Genomic DNA, 14,781 nt, shown 5'->3' with positions numbered 1-14,781 from the left:
AGTTAACCAATGGCATTCCCTCTCCGGAATCAGTACTTTGTTTGGCAGGACCCTGTGGCAGGAGAGTTATAGAGCGGCACGCATGCACATATCAACGCAGACAAATGCACGCATACTTGCACACATATACAAACACGCTCCCATACGCTCGCATGTCCACAGACCCGATCCGATGCGACTCAGAATGTCTTGAGCAATGACACACGCTATTGCATTCTCTTATCCTCCCCCACCCTCCGCCTCCCTGGGGGTTTGGAGAGATTTTTTTTACGTAAACGCGCAGATGCGCGAATCATAAACAGAGCTGGCAACAACAGTGCCATGTGGGAGAGATGACGTCAAGAGAGAAATACACAGATTGCGAGTCCAGCGAGCATCTCGTGTACCAAAAACATTGCACAAAACAGCCATTTATTGCCAATCAAACATTCGTGTCAAACGAAGAGAGAGAGAGAGAAAAAGGAAATATACACCTAAACAGCAAATGATACGCGGTTTTACTTCGATATGCAAAATCCTTCTTCTCTCCGTTTCCACATCACCAACTGCTCTAATGAAGAGTGCAAGATTTGTGTTGTTCCCCCCCCCCTTCCCTTCCCCCGTCTAAGAGCTCGAAACTACTTCAGACAATTTCATAAACGGACGAAGGCTGCGCGCAGCTGTGGCTCATTTACACTCCCAAAAAAAACCGACAGAAACCGCGGCCACCACGGGGAGGGCAGCGTGCGGTCGCGACCCGGCGCAGCCGAGGGTGCGAGATTGCCCGACGACCTCCGGCGCTAACTCCAGAGGTCAACGACCCCCGGGGTCACGAGCCGGGACTGTTAGGAACCGGGCCGCACAGCAAGAGGTGAGAGCGGTGAGTCCGCGCGTGGCCCACGCCCGATTTATTCCAGATTTTAAGCTTTCGTGACTGCAAGGATTAATATTCTTAGGTTTTTTCGGTAAAGTCACGTAGGTAAAAAATTTAATTAATAAAAGTTAAATAAAATAAAAATCACGACGTTTCGGAGGCAACACAAGCTTCCGTCTTCAGGTGGAACCGTCACAGCACGATTGCTGCATCAAGTAAATGAGAAATTCCAAGAACACAGTATTTGTATATATACTGGTTGAGGGTGGGAGGGGCCAAGGTAGGCCCTGAATAATATTTTTATTTTACTTTTATTAATTTTTATTTTTTACCTACGTGACTTTAGCGAAAAAACCTAAGAATATGTTATTATTGACCACTTCAGTTCGCGTCTCTTTCCCGCACTACACACTTGTCTCAGTGTCACAGTTTTTGTGAGCCCACAAGCTGCTAACCCCTGGTCAAAATTAGTAAAAAAAAACAAAGTCGCCGGAGAGTTTCTTTGAAAAGGGGGAAAGACCCAATAATGAACACCCCCCCCTCCACTTGGCTCCTCCCACTTTCAACCAGTATATATAAAAATACAGTTTTCTTGGAATTTCTCTCACTTGATACAGCTATCGTGCTGTGACTGTTCCACCTGAAGACGGAAGCTTGTGTTGCCTCCGAAACGTCGTGACTTTTATTTTATTTTTATTTTACTTTTATTAATTCTAAAATTTTTACCTACGTGACTTTACCGAAAAAACCTAAGAATATGAATACCCCCTCCCCCCCCGTCCGTGAAAAATTTGTCTTCCACGAAACCAACACCAAGGTCGCTTCGCCGGCGCCTCATCTCGTCGGTTGCGGAAGGCTCTTAACAGCGGCAGGCTACGCCACGGGTGATCGAGCGACGGGGGGAGGGCAGCTGTCTGACGCCCCATTACAACCCCCCCATACCCTTGAATATTTTGTGAAACGGGATGGAGAAGGCGGCAATGTGAAGCTGTGCAAGGCAGGTGAGGTCATTCGCTGCTGACAAGAGCCGTGCTCGTCAGCGGGTTGCTTATATCACGCGCAGAACCCAGCAGCACAACACTGATGGAACCCTCTCCAGCCACCTTACAAATGTTAGCGTCGCACAAATATACATTATTTATTTGCGCGTATGAATATGTGTGGTTGTCTGTGTAGAAAGCTGTGGCAAAGAGTCTCAAGGCGTCAGTGAGATTAGATGTGATTTTTCTTGTTTTGAAGGACAAATATTTAGGGCCTCTGTAAGCGTCGGACGTCAATCACACACAGTATCGGTCTGTGGTCTCTTGAGTTAATCTGGCCTAACCAAAAGCCGATATTCAGACCGTTGCGTTGTACTGGCTTCTACCTTGTTTGGGATCATCAGCACAGCGTAACGCGAGTTTTTTCCCCTCTTCCATATCGTTCACGTGGTTCCGCTCACAGCGGCCTAAATCGATTTGACAATGATTTTGTCGATTTGAAGCTTTCGTGACTGCAAGGATTCATACTCTTAGGTTTTTTAGGTAAAGTCACGTAGGTAAAAAAAAATATTAAAATAATAATAAATGAATGTAGTTATTTTCATTCGATATTTTTTTATTATCATTTTTTTTACCTACGTGACTTTACCGAAAAAACCTAAGAGAATGATTTTGTCGCCGGTGGCATGAATCGTTATCGGTCTTTAAATTCCACGATCCCTTGTCGGGGCCTCTTTTTAATCACAGTTACTGTGTATATTCTATTTGTATATAATAATGAATTATGAATTATTATATAACCCCAAAAAACCGTCACTTTTGTCATTACATGTTGTATACCTGCTTCGGCCATGATGTGCTGGCGAAAGTGACATGGGAACTGCGTTGGTAGCTGATAGGCATGATTGCGAATTTGCTCTGAGCCTCTAAGATCCATGGGTTTTTGTGACAGTGCCCCCCCCCCCCCACTCCCACCCACCTCTTCGAAGCTCTCCGAGCTAAACCTCTTTGATTAAAAGTGCTTTCGCGTGGAAACGGAGTGATGCCTGCACCGATCCCACGTTCCCTTGCTAATGCGTAGCCCAACTCTTCATTGCCATTCACAGTTGGTTTAACATGTCAATTTTTTCAAATATTGGCCTCGCCCTATGATTGTAATTTGTTGAGGATTAATGTAATCTGGCATTTAATTCATAAGTAACTCCGTGAGAGTTATCATCCGTATTGTCTTCGTATAGTCATTTAAACGAGTAAGGTAACCCCCACTCCAATATATACAGATTGTCACTTGTCAATGTATCTGCTTGTAATGCTTCCTCTGTTAACTCTTTATATATTTAAAAAAACATGCAATTAAGGATTTTAAAAGCCAGTCATCTACTGAAGACTGAAAATGTAGAATACTGAGCCACTTAAAAAAAAAAGTGATGTCTGCAGTTAGGTGATTCATACTTTTTCTTAAATACAATTTTCCACAGACTGTAACGCCAACAAGGATTCACTATAAAACATTGGTGTCCCTACCAGGAGGCTCAGAGAGCAGTTACACTCCAGTTACAACTGATCCTCACACTTAACGATCAAAACCATAAGAAAATCATCAAATGCGGTTCAGTATTTTACAACCAAGCTGTTGTATTGAATATAATATTTCCTTCCTAAAAATATGAACGTGCTATTTGTTCAGTTGCAGATCTTTTTTTGTGCTTTAGTGCTTTTCTCGGTCAATATAAATAGAGTATTTATACAACGCTGTGAAACAAATACTTTACAATCAAAATATTGCATATAACAACTTAAAAACGAACGGGCCTCATTTAACCCCTCAATTTCAAATCCACCACATCGGTAACTCAATTGTCCCTTGGCCAAAACAATCCAAAACAAATTCTTTGTTGTAAATATCGATTTCGTTGACAACACCTCAATTTAGAAGAAAACAACAAATCTTCCACTAAATTACGAGTCACTCACGCAGGGGCCAACAAAAAAAAACTCAACCCCCCCACGACTCTTTCACTCCATGAATTTCGAGTATCCCAGCTGCGTCATCATCGACGCGCAGATGTCCTCAATCTCACGGATGTCTCTGCGCGGCATCTTCGCCTTCCACGCGCTCACCGCGCTGGCCGAAAGCAGGCCCTCATTAGGCAGGCGAAACACCTGGCTGCGTGTGGCCATCAGGATGCGGTTGATCGCGGCGGGCGGCGCAGGCAGTCCCAGGAACGCGTATATCCTCTCCGAGGCCGCCTGCGGCTGCTGCACCAGCTCCTCGAATCGCACCACCGCGCAGTTCGTCTCCGGCAGCTGGCGGTTGACGCGCAGCGCCGCCGCCGTGCTGGCGAGCCAGACGTGCGCGAGCAGCGCCACCGGCGTGGCATCCGCGTCCGACACCAGCCGGCGCAGCGGCTCGAATTCGAACGCGTAGCCAGACCCCAGGCCGCAGCGCTCGCGCCTCGGCGCGCGCCCGGCGCCGGCGGCCTGGAAGAGGCGCTCGAGCCGAGCGGCAACGTCCAGCTCGGCGTAGTGGCTCGGCTTGCTGCCGTACAGCATGGAGTGGACCCAGGCGCGCGGATCGCGCACCACGTACAGCGCTCGCAGGGACGAGCCCACGAGGCCCCGCAGGAAGGGCAGCTTCAGGTTCCAACTGCCGCTCGTCAGGTGCAGGGCGATGCGCGTGTTGGGGTAGGCCAGCAGGTGAGCTCGTAGGCCCCGGATGTATTCCGCTTCGCTCTCTTCATCCGAGAGGACCCTCTTTTGGAGGAGGGGCTCTGGCTCCTGCTTGGCTTTTGCTCGCCGCAGAGTTTTGCTGGGCTGTTTTTTATGCAGCAACTTTCTCGATCTCAGGGATTCAGTGGGAAGCGCATCTCGCGCGAGCCTCTCAATCAAATCAATACTCCCGCCTGGTGCCCCTTGCCCGTTAGTTTTGTTGCGCGGAAGTGGTTTATCTCCCGGCAGAGCCGTACCACCTAACGACACGCCACTCTCATGTGATAACACCCGCCTCTTTGGCAGCAGCCCATGCAGGGGCATATTCTGCAGGTGAAGCCGCGGGTTCCTGAGCAGGGACTGGAACCAGCCCTGCAGCGTGGGGAAGCGCCCCGAGCGCATGTCCGCGTACGTCCACTCGCACGCGTCCACAAACGGGTCCACCTCGAACTCCGTGTCGGGCAGCCTCACCAGGCGCGTGGGCGCCGCGATATACGCAAAGTCCGTGGTGCCGGCGAACAGCTCTTTGAGGATCTCGGCGCCGGACGCCGGCAACGATGCGACCACGACGGTGGGCAGGACCGAGTGGAGGTCGGGCTCCGGCAGGGGCTGCTGGCCGTCGCCGTAGTTCCCCGTCGCGATCGGCGGGCGACGGCGCTCCCAGCCGAGGCCGCATAAGGGGTGCACGCAGGCCCGCCACACCACCAGCAGCTCGACGACCCACAGCAGGACCACGCCGAGCATCGCCAGCCGCACGAGCCGGTTAAAGGAGATGTAGAACTTCCAGCGCACGGCCACGAGCACCAGCGCTGTGCCGAGCGTGATGCCGACGGCGAAGCTCACCGTGACGCCCATCAGGTACGCCAGGTCGCTCTCGCCCCCCTGCTCACGCAGCACCACCTGGCTCAGGCCGAAGCGCGTTATCTGCCGCTCGTTCTCCAGCTTGGCGTACCCCGCGAAGCCCAGGTAGGCGAGGCGTGCGGCCGGGTCCTGGTACCGCGTCGCGATCGACACGAGCTGCGACGTGCCGTTGACCTCCAGGTGCAGGCGCACGCCGTTCCTGTGCTCGTCCACGAAGCGGCAGTCGCCGAGCGTGACGAACGGCCCGTGGAACACGTACGCCACGCGCGTCGCCGTCGCCGGTCCTCTCAGCGCGAACGTCACGTTCACGAACTGCGTCCAGCGTTTCTTGAACTCCGCCGCCTGCTCCATGTCCTGCAGGGCGGCGCGGGGACTATTCCCCTGGCTGTCGAACCAAAACATCTCATACTTTGCGTCCCACACGTCCATCACGGCGCCGTTGTACCTGTCCCTGACCCTCTGCAGCACGTACTTGAAGTCCAGCTCCATGTTGTGGAAGAAGGCGCTCGCCTGGCTGATGGGCGAGGCCTCCGAGCGCTCGATGTGGTCGACCACCAGCAGCGTCTGCGAGTTGAGCAGCAGCAGGCTCCTGTAGACGCTCTTGAGACCCATGGAGGCCGAGTAGGCCGACGCGGCCTCGCCGCTGGTGAACATCAGCTCGCCGTGCTGCGACGCCGTGACCACCTCTCCCGCCGTGTCGCCCACACCCTCGCCCGTCCACTTGAGCCACTGAAAGCACTCGCCCAGCTGGCCCTCCCAGGGCTGGTTGCACTGGCTAGTGGGCGACGGCCCGAACACCAGCGCGTTGTTGAGATACGTGTGCTTGGGGCCGTACAGCGCCTCGGCCACGAACGCCTGGCCGTTGGGCGCGAAGGTGAACGAGTTCTGGTCGGGGTGCTCGTGCCCGGGGTTGAAGTTCTTCCAGCCGTTGATCCACGGGTAGGCGCCGCTGTGCACGATGTCGAACACTGCGCGCCCGCCCAGCTTTCCCGACTTGAAAGACACGAACGTGTTGCCGGGCGCTCTGGGCAGCCCGCCGCCGTACGTCACCACTCCCCAGTTGGAGAAGACGTGCATCCTGGGCGCGGCGTGGTCGGCGGGCGGCCTGGGCACCAGCTGCGCGTCGTACCACAGGTACTCGGTGTGAAGCGTGCACCAGCGCTGCGACGTCGAGTGCTCCATGGGGCCGTCCCGGGGCCTGCTCCGCCGGATCTGCTGCGCGAGCCAGTTGCCGCTCCCGTTACGCAGCACGTACCTGTCGAGGAACACCAGCTGGCTCTCCGGCCCGTAGAACCAGTTGTAGTTGGAGTCGGCGATGCCTACCGTCCGCTGGTAGCCGGGCAGCGACGTGGCGTAGTAGAACCAGAAGTGCTCGCGCAGCCACGTGCTGTTGGTGTGGTTAATGCCAAAGTGCCTCAGTGCCAGGAAGATGTACTGCGTCACCGAGCGGGACGTGTAGCTGCCGTAGGCGACCCCTTCGTCCAGAGAGCCGTCCACCACGTGGTCCAGCAGGAACAAGGTCCTCTCCATGAGCTCCGTGGCCGCTTGCCGCCAGGGCGCCGCCGCCGCCCGGTCGTGCGCCTCCACGACCAGGGCGCCCGTGAGCATCGCCATCACGTTGGTCACCTCGTGGTTGTGCAGGTAGTGCTTGCCCCACGCGCGGAACTTGGACAGCTCGTACATCTCCTCGGTGACGGCGCGGATTTTGGCGAGGTGCGCGGCCCTCCGCCGTGGGTCCATGTGCGGGTACAGGAAGTCGAAGGCGGTGGCGAAGCCGACGAGCGAGTGCGCGACGGGCACCTCGTCCTGCGGCGCGTCGCGCACCTGCCAGCGCGGGTAGCTGCACATGCGGTCCATGTACTCCAGCGTGAACTTGAGCGCCGTCTCGTCGCCCGGGAAGAGGACGCAGTAGATGGCGAGGGCGCCCAGGTTGTTGCCGTAGATCTCGTTCCAGCGTGCCGCAAACGCCTCGTGCTCGACCGGCGGCAGGTAGAAGGCGGCCTTGGACATCATGCTCTTGACCGAGTTGCGGATCACCTTAGCGAGGTGGGCGTGCGTGGTGTGCGCCTGCTGCTGCAGCACGCGCGCGTCGCCCGGGTCGAAGTAGAGCAGCGGGTGTGGGAGCCGCCCCTCGGCTGTCGAGATGAAGCAGCAGCAGCAGCAGCACAGGATCAACGCCAAGCCGAGCTGCCCCGTCAGGGAGCCCAGGCACACAGCCATCTCGAGTCCGTGTAGCCGGTTCTGCCTAGCATGTGCCTTTCCACTAAGTCACAATCCCAGTCTGGGAGAAAAAAAAAAATATTTAATCCTACCCAAAGAAACTGCAACTTTTTTTTAAAGTTCTCTCTCTCTCACACACACACTCTCCTCCCCTTCTCTGTCTCGCTCTGTCTCCCAGTCTATCCCCCCCCCCCCACTCCTTCTCGTCCGCCCCTTTCAAACGGCACGCTTTTTAAAACTACAGCCCTCGTTTCCTACGTGTGCCACATCTGCTAGCGATCAGAGAGGGCTCCGCTCGTCGAAACACTTCTCAACTGTGCAGCAAATCCTCTACGCAGCGGCGCTCGTGGGCGCAGCAGCAGCAGCAGCCGGAGCCGGCGAAATCGCGCGACCACTCCAACGCGTCCGATGTTTAGAGGCTGCGTCTCGCACCGAGCGGCAACGCACACACGCACACAAAAAACAGACCGGAGATGGCCAGGCTGGGCTTAAGACGGGGGTGGAGACAGGCGAAGGGGCTGGAGGCGGCTGGGTTTGGGGAGGGGAGGGGTGGGTGTATGCTTGGCACTGCACGGTAAGGACGCGTGCGCGTGTGCGTGCATGCGCGGGAGGAGATTTGGGGAGTGGTGGTGTAGCGGTTAGCACGCTGTGCTAACTATGAACCCGGCGACCTGGGTTCGATTCCCGCTCACGGTCAACACCTGTGACGACTCGGCATCGATTGCGTACTAGGGAGACAAAGGCGGGTGGGACACCAATTCCCTCGTGTGCCGTGCCGGTCTTCATAGGTGCTCGCTAACAGCACTCCCCCCCCCCCACCTCCCCAAAAAAGGTCTGTTACGGGCTACGCGGTGGATCCTTGTCTTTGGGAGGAGACGCAGAAGATGGAAGTGGGGAGGTGGATTGGGTGGGAGGAACTGCACGTGGTCCACAAGATCAAATTTCTGCTCCGAACAAGTGGCGGCGGGGGTGGTGGTGGTGGCAGGCTGCGTGGGTGTGCGCTGCACTGGATGAATTCTACTCATGAGAAATAAACCGTGTTCAGCAACAGCATTATTATTATTATTTTATTGGTCATGCATTTCCAAGGATGGTTGTGGGTACGGGGCTTAAATGTGTTGTTTTAATTAACTTGACTAAGTTTAGTTGAAGTTCCAGTATATTGGACGCGGGCAGCAAGTGGGTTTTTTTTCTAGCATCTTTGGTTACTACAGCTTATTACTAACAAACTGCAATAAATGTACTGTGTAACATCATCGCGTTGGCTTGGGTGTCACACCCTAAAGGAGGCAGGTTACTTGGGTAGCTGATGATACATTTTTTACATTTTTGGGTGCCCAAACATGAAATTCTGTTTTTTATATTCTTCGACAGTACAATAAGCAGACTTTGATTAATATGCGTCAAATGCCATCTTCCTTGTCTTTCTAGAACATCGCTAGAATTTACATCAGTCTTTAGGTACTAGTATTCGTAACAATAATAGCGAAAACATACCAATTAAAACCTGTGCGTGGTGGTAAAAGGTTATGAATATTTAAAAGATTGCCCACAAAATGTATTATTCCTCTCCGATGTTATATGTTTATATTTTAGCATATTACCAAACTGTAGACACAATAACTGCAAAATCGTGTTCATGTGGGCATCGCTGCCTTGCCACGGTAAACAAAACTACGTCTTCATTTATCGGACCCCCCCCCTCGTCAACAGCCCGAGTAACAGTGCGCAGCTTGTGCCTCTGTAATTACTGCAAGGACAGGTACCGCCTTTCAACAAGGGTGAGTTGTGCAATATTCCATTGGAACCTGTACTTGTTCTCAGCAACAATGACGTTTTATTTTATTTTGCTTGTAGCTCACGCAGCAACACGATCTCCCTTGTAAAATAACCGGGCAACTGAACAAACAGGATCATCCGTGTAACAAATTAAACAAACTCAATAAGCCTGCACGTGACATTCAGAATAATTACAGGAATCGCATGCCATACGCATTGGAAGCTGAAAGAAGCCACGTTTCTGCCGAATTATAAACTAAATCTTGTAAAAATTTGTAATTGTGGTCACTCAAAAAAAATTCATCCAATGCTCCTAAATGCACACAAAACTAAATTTGAGCAGAAGCAACTTTTTTTTCAAGTGATATGAACTTTTCAACCACATTATCTAGGTATTCTTCATTCCTGTATCTTTTCAGATGCGTTCAGAGTCAGTCTGTGTTGAATGTTTACAGAAAGAAGACGTTTTTTGTCGCTCCGATGTTTATCACCATGGGTCATCTCTCCTTTACAACAGTTTTTCATTCAAACGTAATGTCTATGCCCACGACACTACCGCTTTCGAAAGAAGTCTGTCAAAACAAGACGCTTGTGAAATTGGCACGAAACTGGGAAGAAAAAAAACTAGAGGACGTTTATACCATCACTGTGACGAGTGCCAAAAATAAGTATAACGGAAACATTTCCTAAAAACGCCACTCAGAAGACGGAACAGTTATCTCGACATGCAGCTAAGTTCTAATGTGAATTAAATTTTAAAGTCTCTGTGTAGGTCCTGGTCTGGGTGACTTTGGCCCAAACGCATCAATGAAGTTGGTAGTGGTACAGTACACGAGTTCTCGTTTATCATGGGATCTACTCAACATTCCGATCCAAAAACACAGCTGCGCGACACATCAGATATTGCTGGTAATCGTGGTAATGCAGACACAAACATTTCACTGGAGCAAGAAATTAGGATTCTGTACAGCAAATGGCAGGTCTGCGTGTGGATCGGCAAAAAGGCAGTCAGTCCCACTGCTCACTGACATTTGCATATGGGCCCCGCATTTATTTATTTGCGTACTTTGAAAATTATCGTTATAGGGCTCACAACTCCGTCGGTGGCTTCAAAGTGTTTTGAGTGAGTTTAGCAGGAAATGCCTAAGGCTCAAAGGGTGGAGAAATCGAAGGCACCATAACACGACATTTACAGGCCTTTGTAAAGCTGAACGCCAGGACATGCACTGGGAAAGATTAACCTCCTTCATGTTTTAGGAGAGCCGTTTCAATCTTCTAAGGTGCACGCGTGTGTTTTTGATGTTCTCTCCATCCCTTCATGGCCACTGAGCAGGGGATACACAAGACATGATGTATGGTTAATCGCAGGGCCTGGTTTTCCTCCAGAAACTGCCTTTCCGTGTTATCGCTGCTGCGGTATTCGTCAACACGAGTGGGTTGGCGCCTTGTGTTTTCAAATGTTTTTTTCCTGGAGCAGGCGGTACTACTCACCAGCACCATGACATGCAGGTGTTGCACATCCAGTAACCATGCTCTGGGATAGCACTGTTATAAATGAGTGTTCTTAAATCCATAAATAACTCAATGATTTTCAAGGCTCTTTTTGGAGGTCCCTGTATTGGGATATATGGACAAATCTACTGATAAGCGTTTGGCATATGGGATGAAAGCACAAGTACAGTGCCATACGATGGTGTAACGCTCAACACGCCATGCACAGTTGAAACTTTAATCCATTGCTGTACTGCCATCTCCCGACCACCTCCAAGTCCAATGCTACAGCATACCTGGTATTCGCATGCAAGTATTCCAGCCAAGCCCTGGACTAACCAGGGCTCAATTCTCCATAGGGTTTAGACATCTGACGAAAGATGCATTCTGCACTGTAATGTGGTTATAGGAAACCGCTGCCCTCGGCTAAAGTGAAGGGTTTTAATTTATATATTTTTTTATTCCGAATGAGTCATCTTTTTGTAACCGTCTCCTACATACACACCAGTTTGACTTCTCTCTTCTGACCTGATGTCACTGCCCGACACGTTTGCACATTTACCTACAGGGCACTCCAAAATGCTTTCGACCACTCACCGTAATCATTGGCCACGACGAATCCACCGTCGGATGAATGCCTCCCCCCTCCACCCCCCAAAAGCCGTCGCCACCTCACGCGGTCTTGCGATTTAACAATCCGCCGAGCAAACCTGCACGCTCCCATTTCATCGCTCCATTTCCACGGCGGACGTCCCTCTCGAGTGTCTCTCCCCCTCCTCCTCCACCACCACCACCGCCTCCCTTGGCCGCCTCTCTGTTGTTAGCCGCGACCATCGGTGATCGCGCGTGTTAGCGATGTTCCTGCCCAAGCTCGCCTTTCTTAACGCTCAATACAATATCTCTGTGTCCTCTTGATCCATTAGTTCCCCTTGTGTCGCTTCAGTGCAATTCTAAACGTGCACATCTCCGTGTTTACTATTGCACGCTCTTCAATTTTGGTTCCGTTTTTTTTAACGATTAAATGTATTTAATGAGAGGTAATGTCACCCGGACAGGTTACCCACAAGCCAGTAAATAAAGTATTAACTCATAATAGTTTTTTAGTTAGATCGCGTAAATATATAAATGTGTCGTTAAAACCCGCCACCACCTGACACAGCCAACTAGTAAGGGTTGTCACGTACACAGAACGTGGCCAATTCGTCACTAGTACAGAACTAGTGTGTAGTGTATAGTGTAGTTATAGTAGTGTAGTGTATTGTGTAGTGTATAGTGTAGTGTAGTAGTACAGAACACCGGTGTGTTGGAGAGCCAAGCCACAAAATTTACAATCTGAGTACGACGTTTCAACAGTAATTACAACTAGCTTCATCGGGCGACATCCAAATTATTATATTTATATATTTACGCAATCTAACCCAAAAACAACTCTTATGGATGATATTGGTCGCGAAAGCCTACGTGTTAAAAAGTATCAACTACAAATAGATCTCCGCTCTGCAGTGCGTGGTGTAACTGCGAGCACATTGGGCTTGCAATCCAGGTGTCCGTCGGTTCAGTTCGACCTCCAGGCACGGCAGTTGAAACGATGGCGCAAGCTTCTTAAATTCCCCGTCTCCGTTCCACCAAGCAGGCCAATGTGATGCACCACACAATTCGTGGATGGGGGCAGGTCACGTTCGGTGGGGTAAAGTGTGGGCACGTCTACGTTCTTCCAAGGCGTCTGGCCACCACGAAAGAGGAGGTGCTCCCTGCGGCGTGAGCGAGCAATTGGAGATGCTGCACTTTGATCTTTACCTAAACCCATCGGAAGACGTGTACTCTCGGCAGCGGTCACGTTGGTTTGGCTTTGTGCCAGTGCGTTATGGTTAGCGCAGAGGGTATGGTTAATCCTCGTACTGACAGCAGCTAGGCAGCTTGGCTCGGTGCCAGCAAATATAATAACAGCACCGCATGAGACTGCACCTTCTACCAGAGACATATTTGCCACGCTAATGCCAAGCTTCTAAAGCTTGGCATGTGCTGCCCCTTAGTGGTTTTCTGTGCAATATGTAGATGCTTTACACTGCCTTGTTAATCCACGATGGAAAGGCACCCCCCCCACGCCTCGTCGGTCATGGAAGGTACTGGCCCACGACCCCTTTTCCCCTGCTGTGTGCATGTTGAAACTTCTTCTTGGTTCTTTCGGTAAAGTCACGTAGAAGGGAAATAATAAAATAATAAAAATAAAACATTAAATCATTCTCTCGACGTTTCGGCCACAACGCAAGCAGCCGTCCTCAGGTGAAGACCAGGTCTGTCGGGGAGACGCTGTCTTTATTATTTCCCTTCTACGTGACTTTACCGAAAGAACCAAGAAGTTGTTTGGCCATACTTCTCCGTGCTGATCGGTGTAGGTTGTTGAAAAGTTGTGGTGGGGAAATGGCCAGGGATGCTTTCCATGTCCTTCGTCAATGCCATTATCCATGACCAGGAATCAAGCTTAGTTCACCGAATTCATAGAACGGTGGTGTGCCACCTTCAATATTTCGTGTTACATTACTCGCTTCAGTATCTTTCTCACTGCCTCAATGACCTACGTGGAAAGCTGGTTCAAACGTGGTAGTGGAAAGCAAAGCCAAGAGTTTTACGGTCATGGTTTTACTCAAGCCACCAGGACCACCACTACAATGTTGAGTTTGGATTGATTTATCATACTTTATTGAACCACCTGGATGGAACATGCCTCTAAAATCATGGTGCACGCTAAACAGAATCCGTGATAATTATTGCCAGATTTGACCAACAATTATTCAAGTGGGAAATCCCGATGTTCGACTGCGGAAAGCCAGACCGGACCGTGGACGTTTTGAACAACTGTGAACCTTGGAAATTAATCAGGGCATTGGGTAACATCCATCAACTTCCCCCAACTCTGTCCTTGGCTACATCCATCAACTTCCCCCAATTCTGTCCTTGGCATTGAGACCTGGATTTGGAATTATGAGTTGCTATACAGAGCCATATATACAGGAAGACTGCTACGTGAATGCTAAAGTATATGCTCATGAAAAAGTCGTGGTAGAGGAGGGGGTATTTACAAATCCCAAGCGTAAAACAGTTATATTAAATACCGCGAAAGACGGGTCTTTTCAACACGTAAAGATGACGATTGCTGGTCCATGAAAAGCGAGAGCTTTACTGAGCTATTCTCTTCGGCAACGTACCTATGTTTAAGCAGGCGAACTATGGACTGGTTTTGACTTCCTCGACATGAGCACAGCCTATAACATCAGGCAACCCAGCAGGGTTTAAACCCCACACTATGCTCATCAGACTGACATTAAAACCGGTCTAGAGTTGAACCAAATGCTGCTCGAAAATATTGGTCTCGAAAGCCCGTAGGCTGATGACGTGAAATGTTTGTGACTGTAAGTAGACAATGGTGCGAAGATTTTGTTTTTCACAAACCAACAAAATGGTAAAAAAAAATACAAGTAAAAAATGAATTAGTCTCAAGATACTGCTAATGTAGTGCTGTATTGCAAAACGGTGATGAATAAAAGTGACCAAAAATCTAAATATCCTTCCTGAAAATGTCTGAAACCCATTGAACCTTTCCTCGATAAATAATGCACAAGGCATTAACAGTGTAATCATCATAGTGTGTGTGTGTGTTTTGAGTTAGTTTTTAACTTTGGTCGTATTCTGAGCTCTGACACAATTGGTGCCTTGAGATATTGTGAAAGGCGCCTAATCAGTGAAAATCATGATTATTATATTTAAAAAAACGTAGGCATCATGAAGTGGTTTTGTTGTAGACACAATGACTACTTAATCGGAAAATGAAATACGTACAATCGACTTAGGTCTCCCAACAAAAAGCTTATCACGGGCCTACACCTGTTG

At 50.3% G+C, this 14,781-nt stretch overlaps 1 protein-coding gene across 1 annotated transcript; it reads right to left on the bottom strand.

Annotated features, from left to right (window-relative positions):
* Positions 1-378: 378 nt before the first annotated feature.
* DSEL (dermatan sulfate epimerase like) lies at positions 379-7,812 on the bottom strand. The gene has a single exon (XM_061548733.1). The coding sequence runs from the start codon at positions 7,621-7,623 to the stop codon at positions 3,850-3,852; it is 3,774 nt and encodes a 1,257-aa protein (XP_061404717.1). The 5' UTR covers positions 7,624-7,812; the 3' UTR covers positions 379-3,849.
* Between the last annotated feature and the right edge of the window lie 6,969 nt (positions 7,813-14,781).

Source organism: Lethenteron reissneri, chromosome 9, assembly GCF_015708825.2.
Source record: "Lethenteron reissneri isolate LAM-NWPU_2019-01 chromosome 9, ASM1570882v1, whole genome shotgun sequence".
In the NCBI taxonomy this organism is placed as follows: domain Eukaryota; kingdom Metazoa; phylum Chordata; class Hyperoartia; order Petromyzontiformes; family Petromyzontidae; genus Lethenteron; species Lethenteron reissneri.
Note: the sequence above shows the minus strand (reverse complement) of the source record. Positions and strands in the feature narration are given on the sequence as shown.

Excerpts from the sequence above, each read along its gene's own strand:
- DSEL (XM_061548733.1), bottom strand. The coding sequence starts at position 7,623 with ATGGCTGTGTGCCTGGGCTCCCTGACGGGGCAGCTCGGCTTGGCGTTG.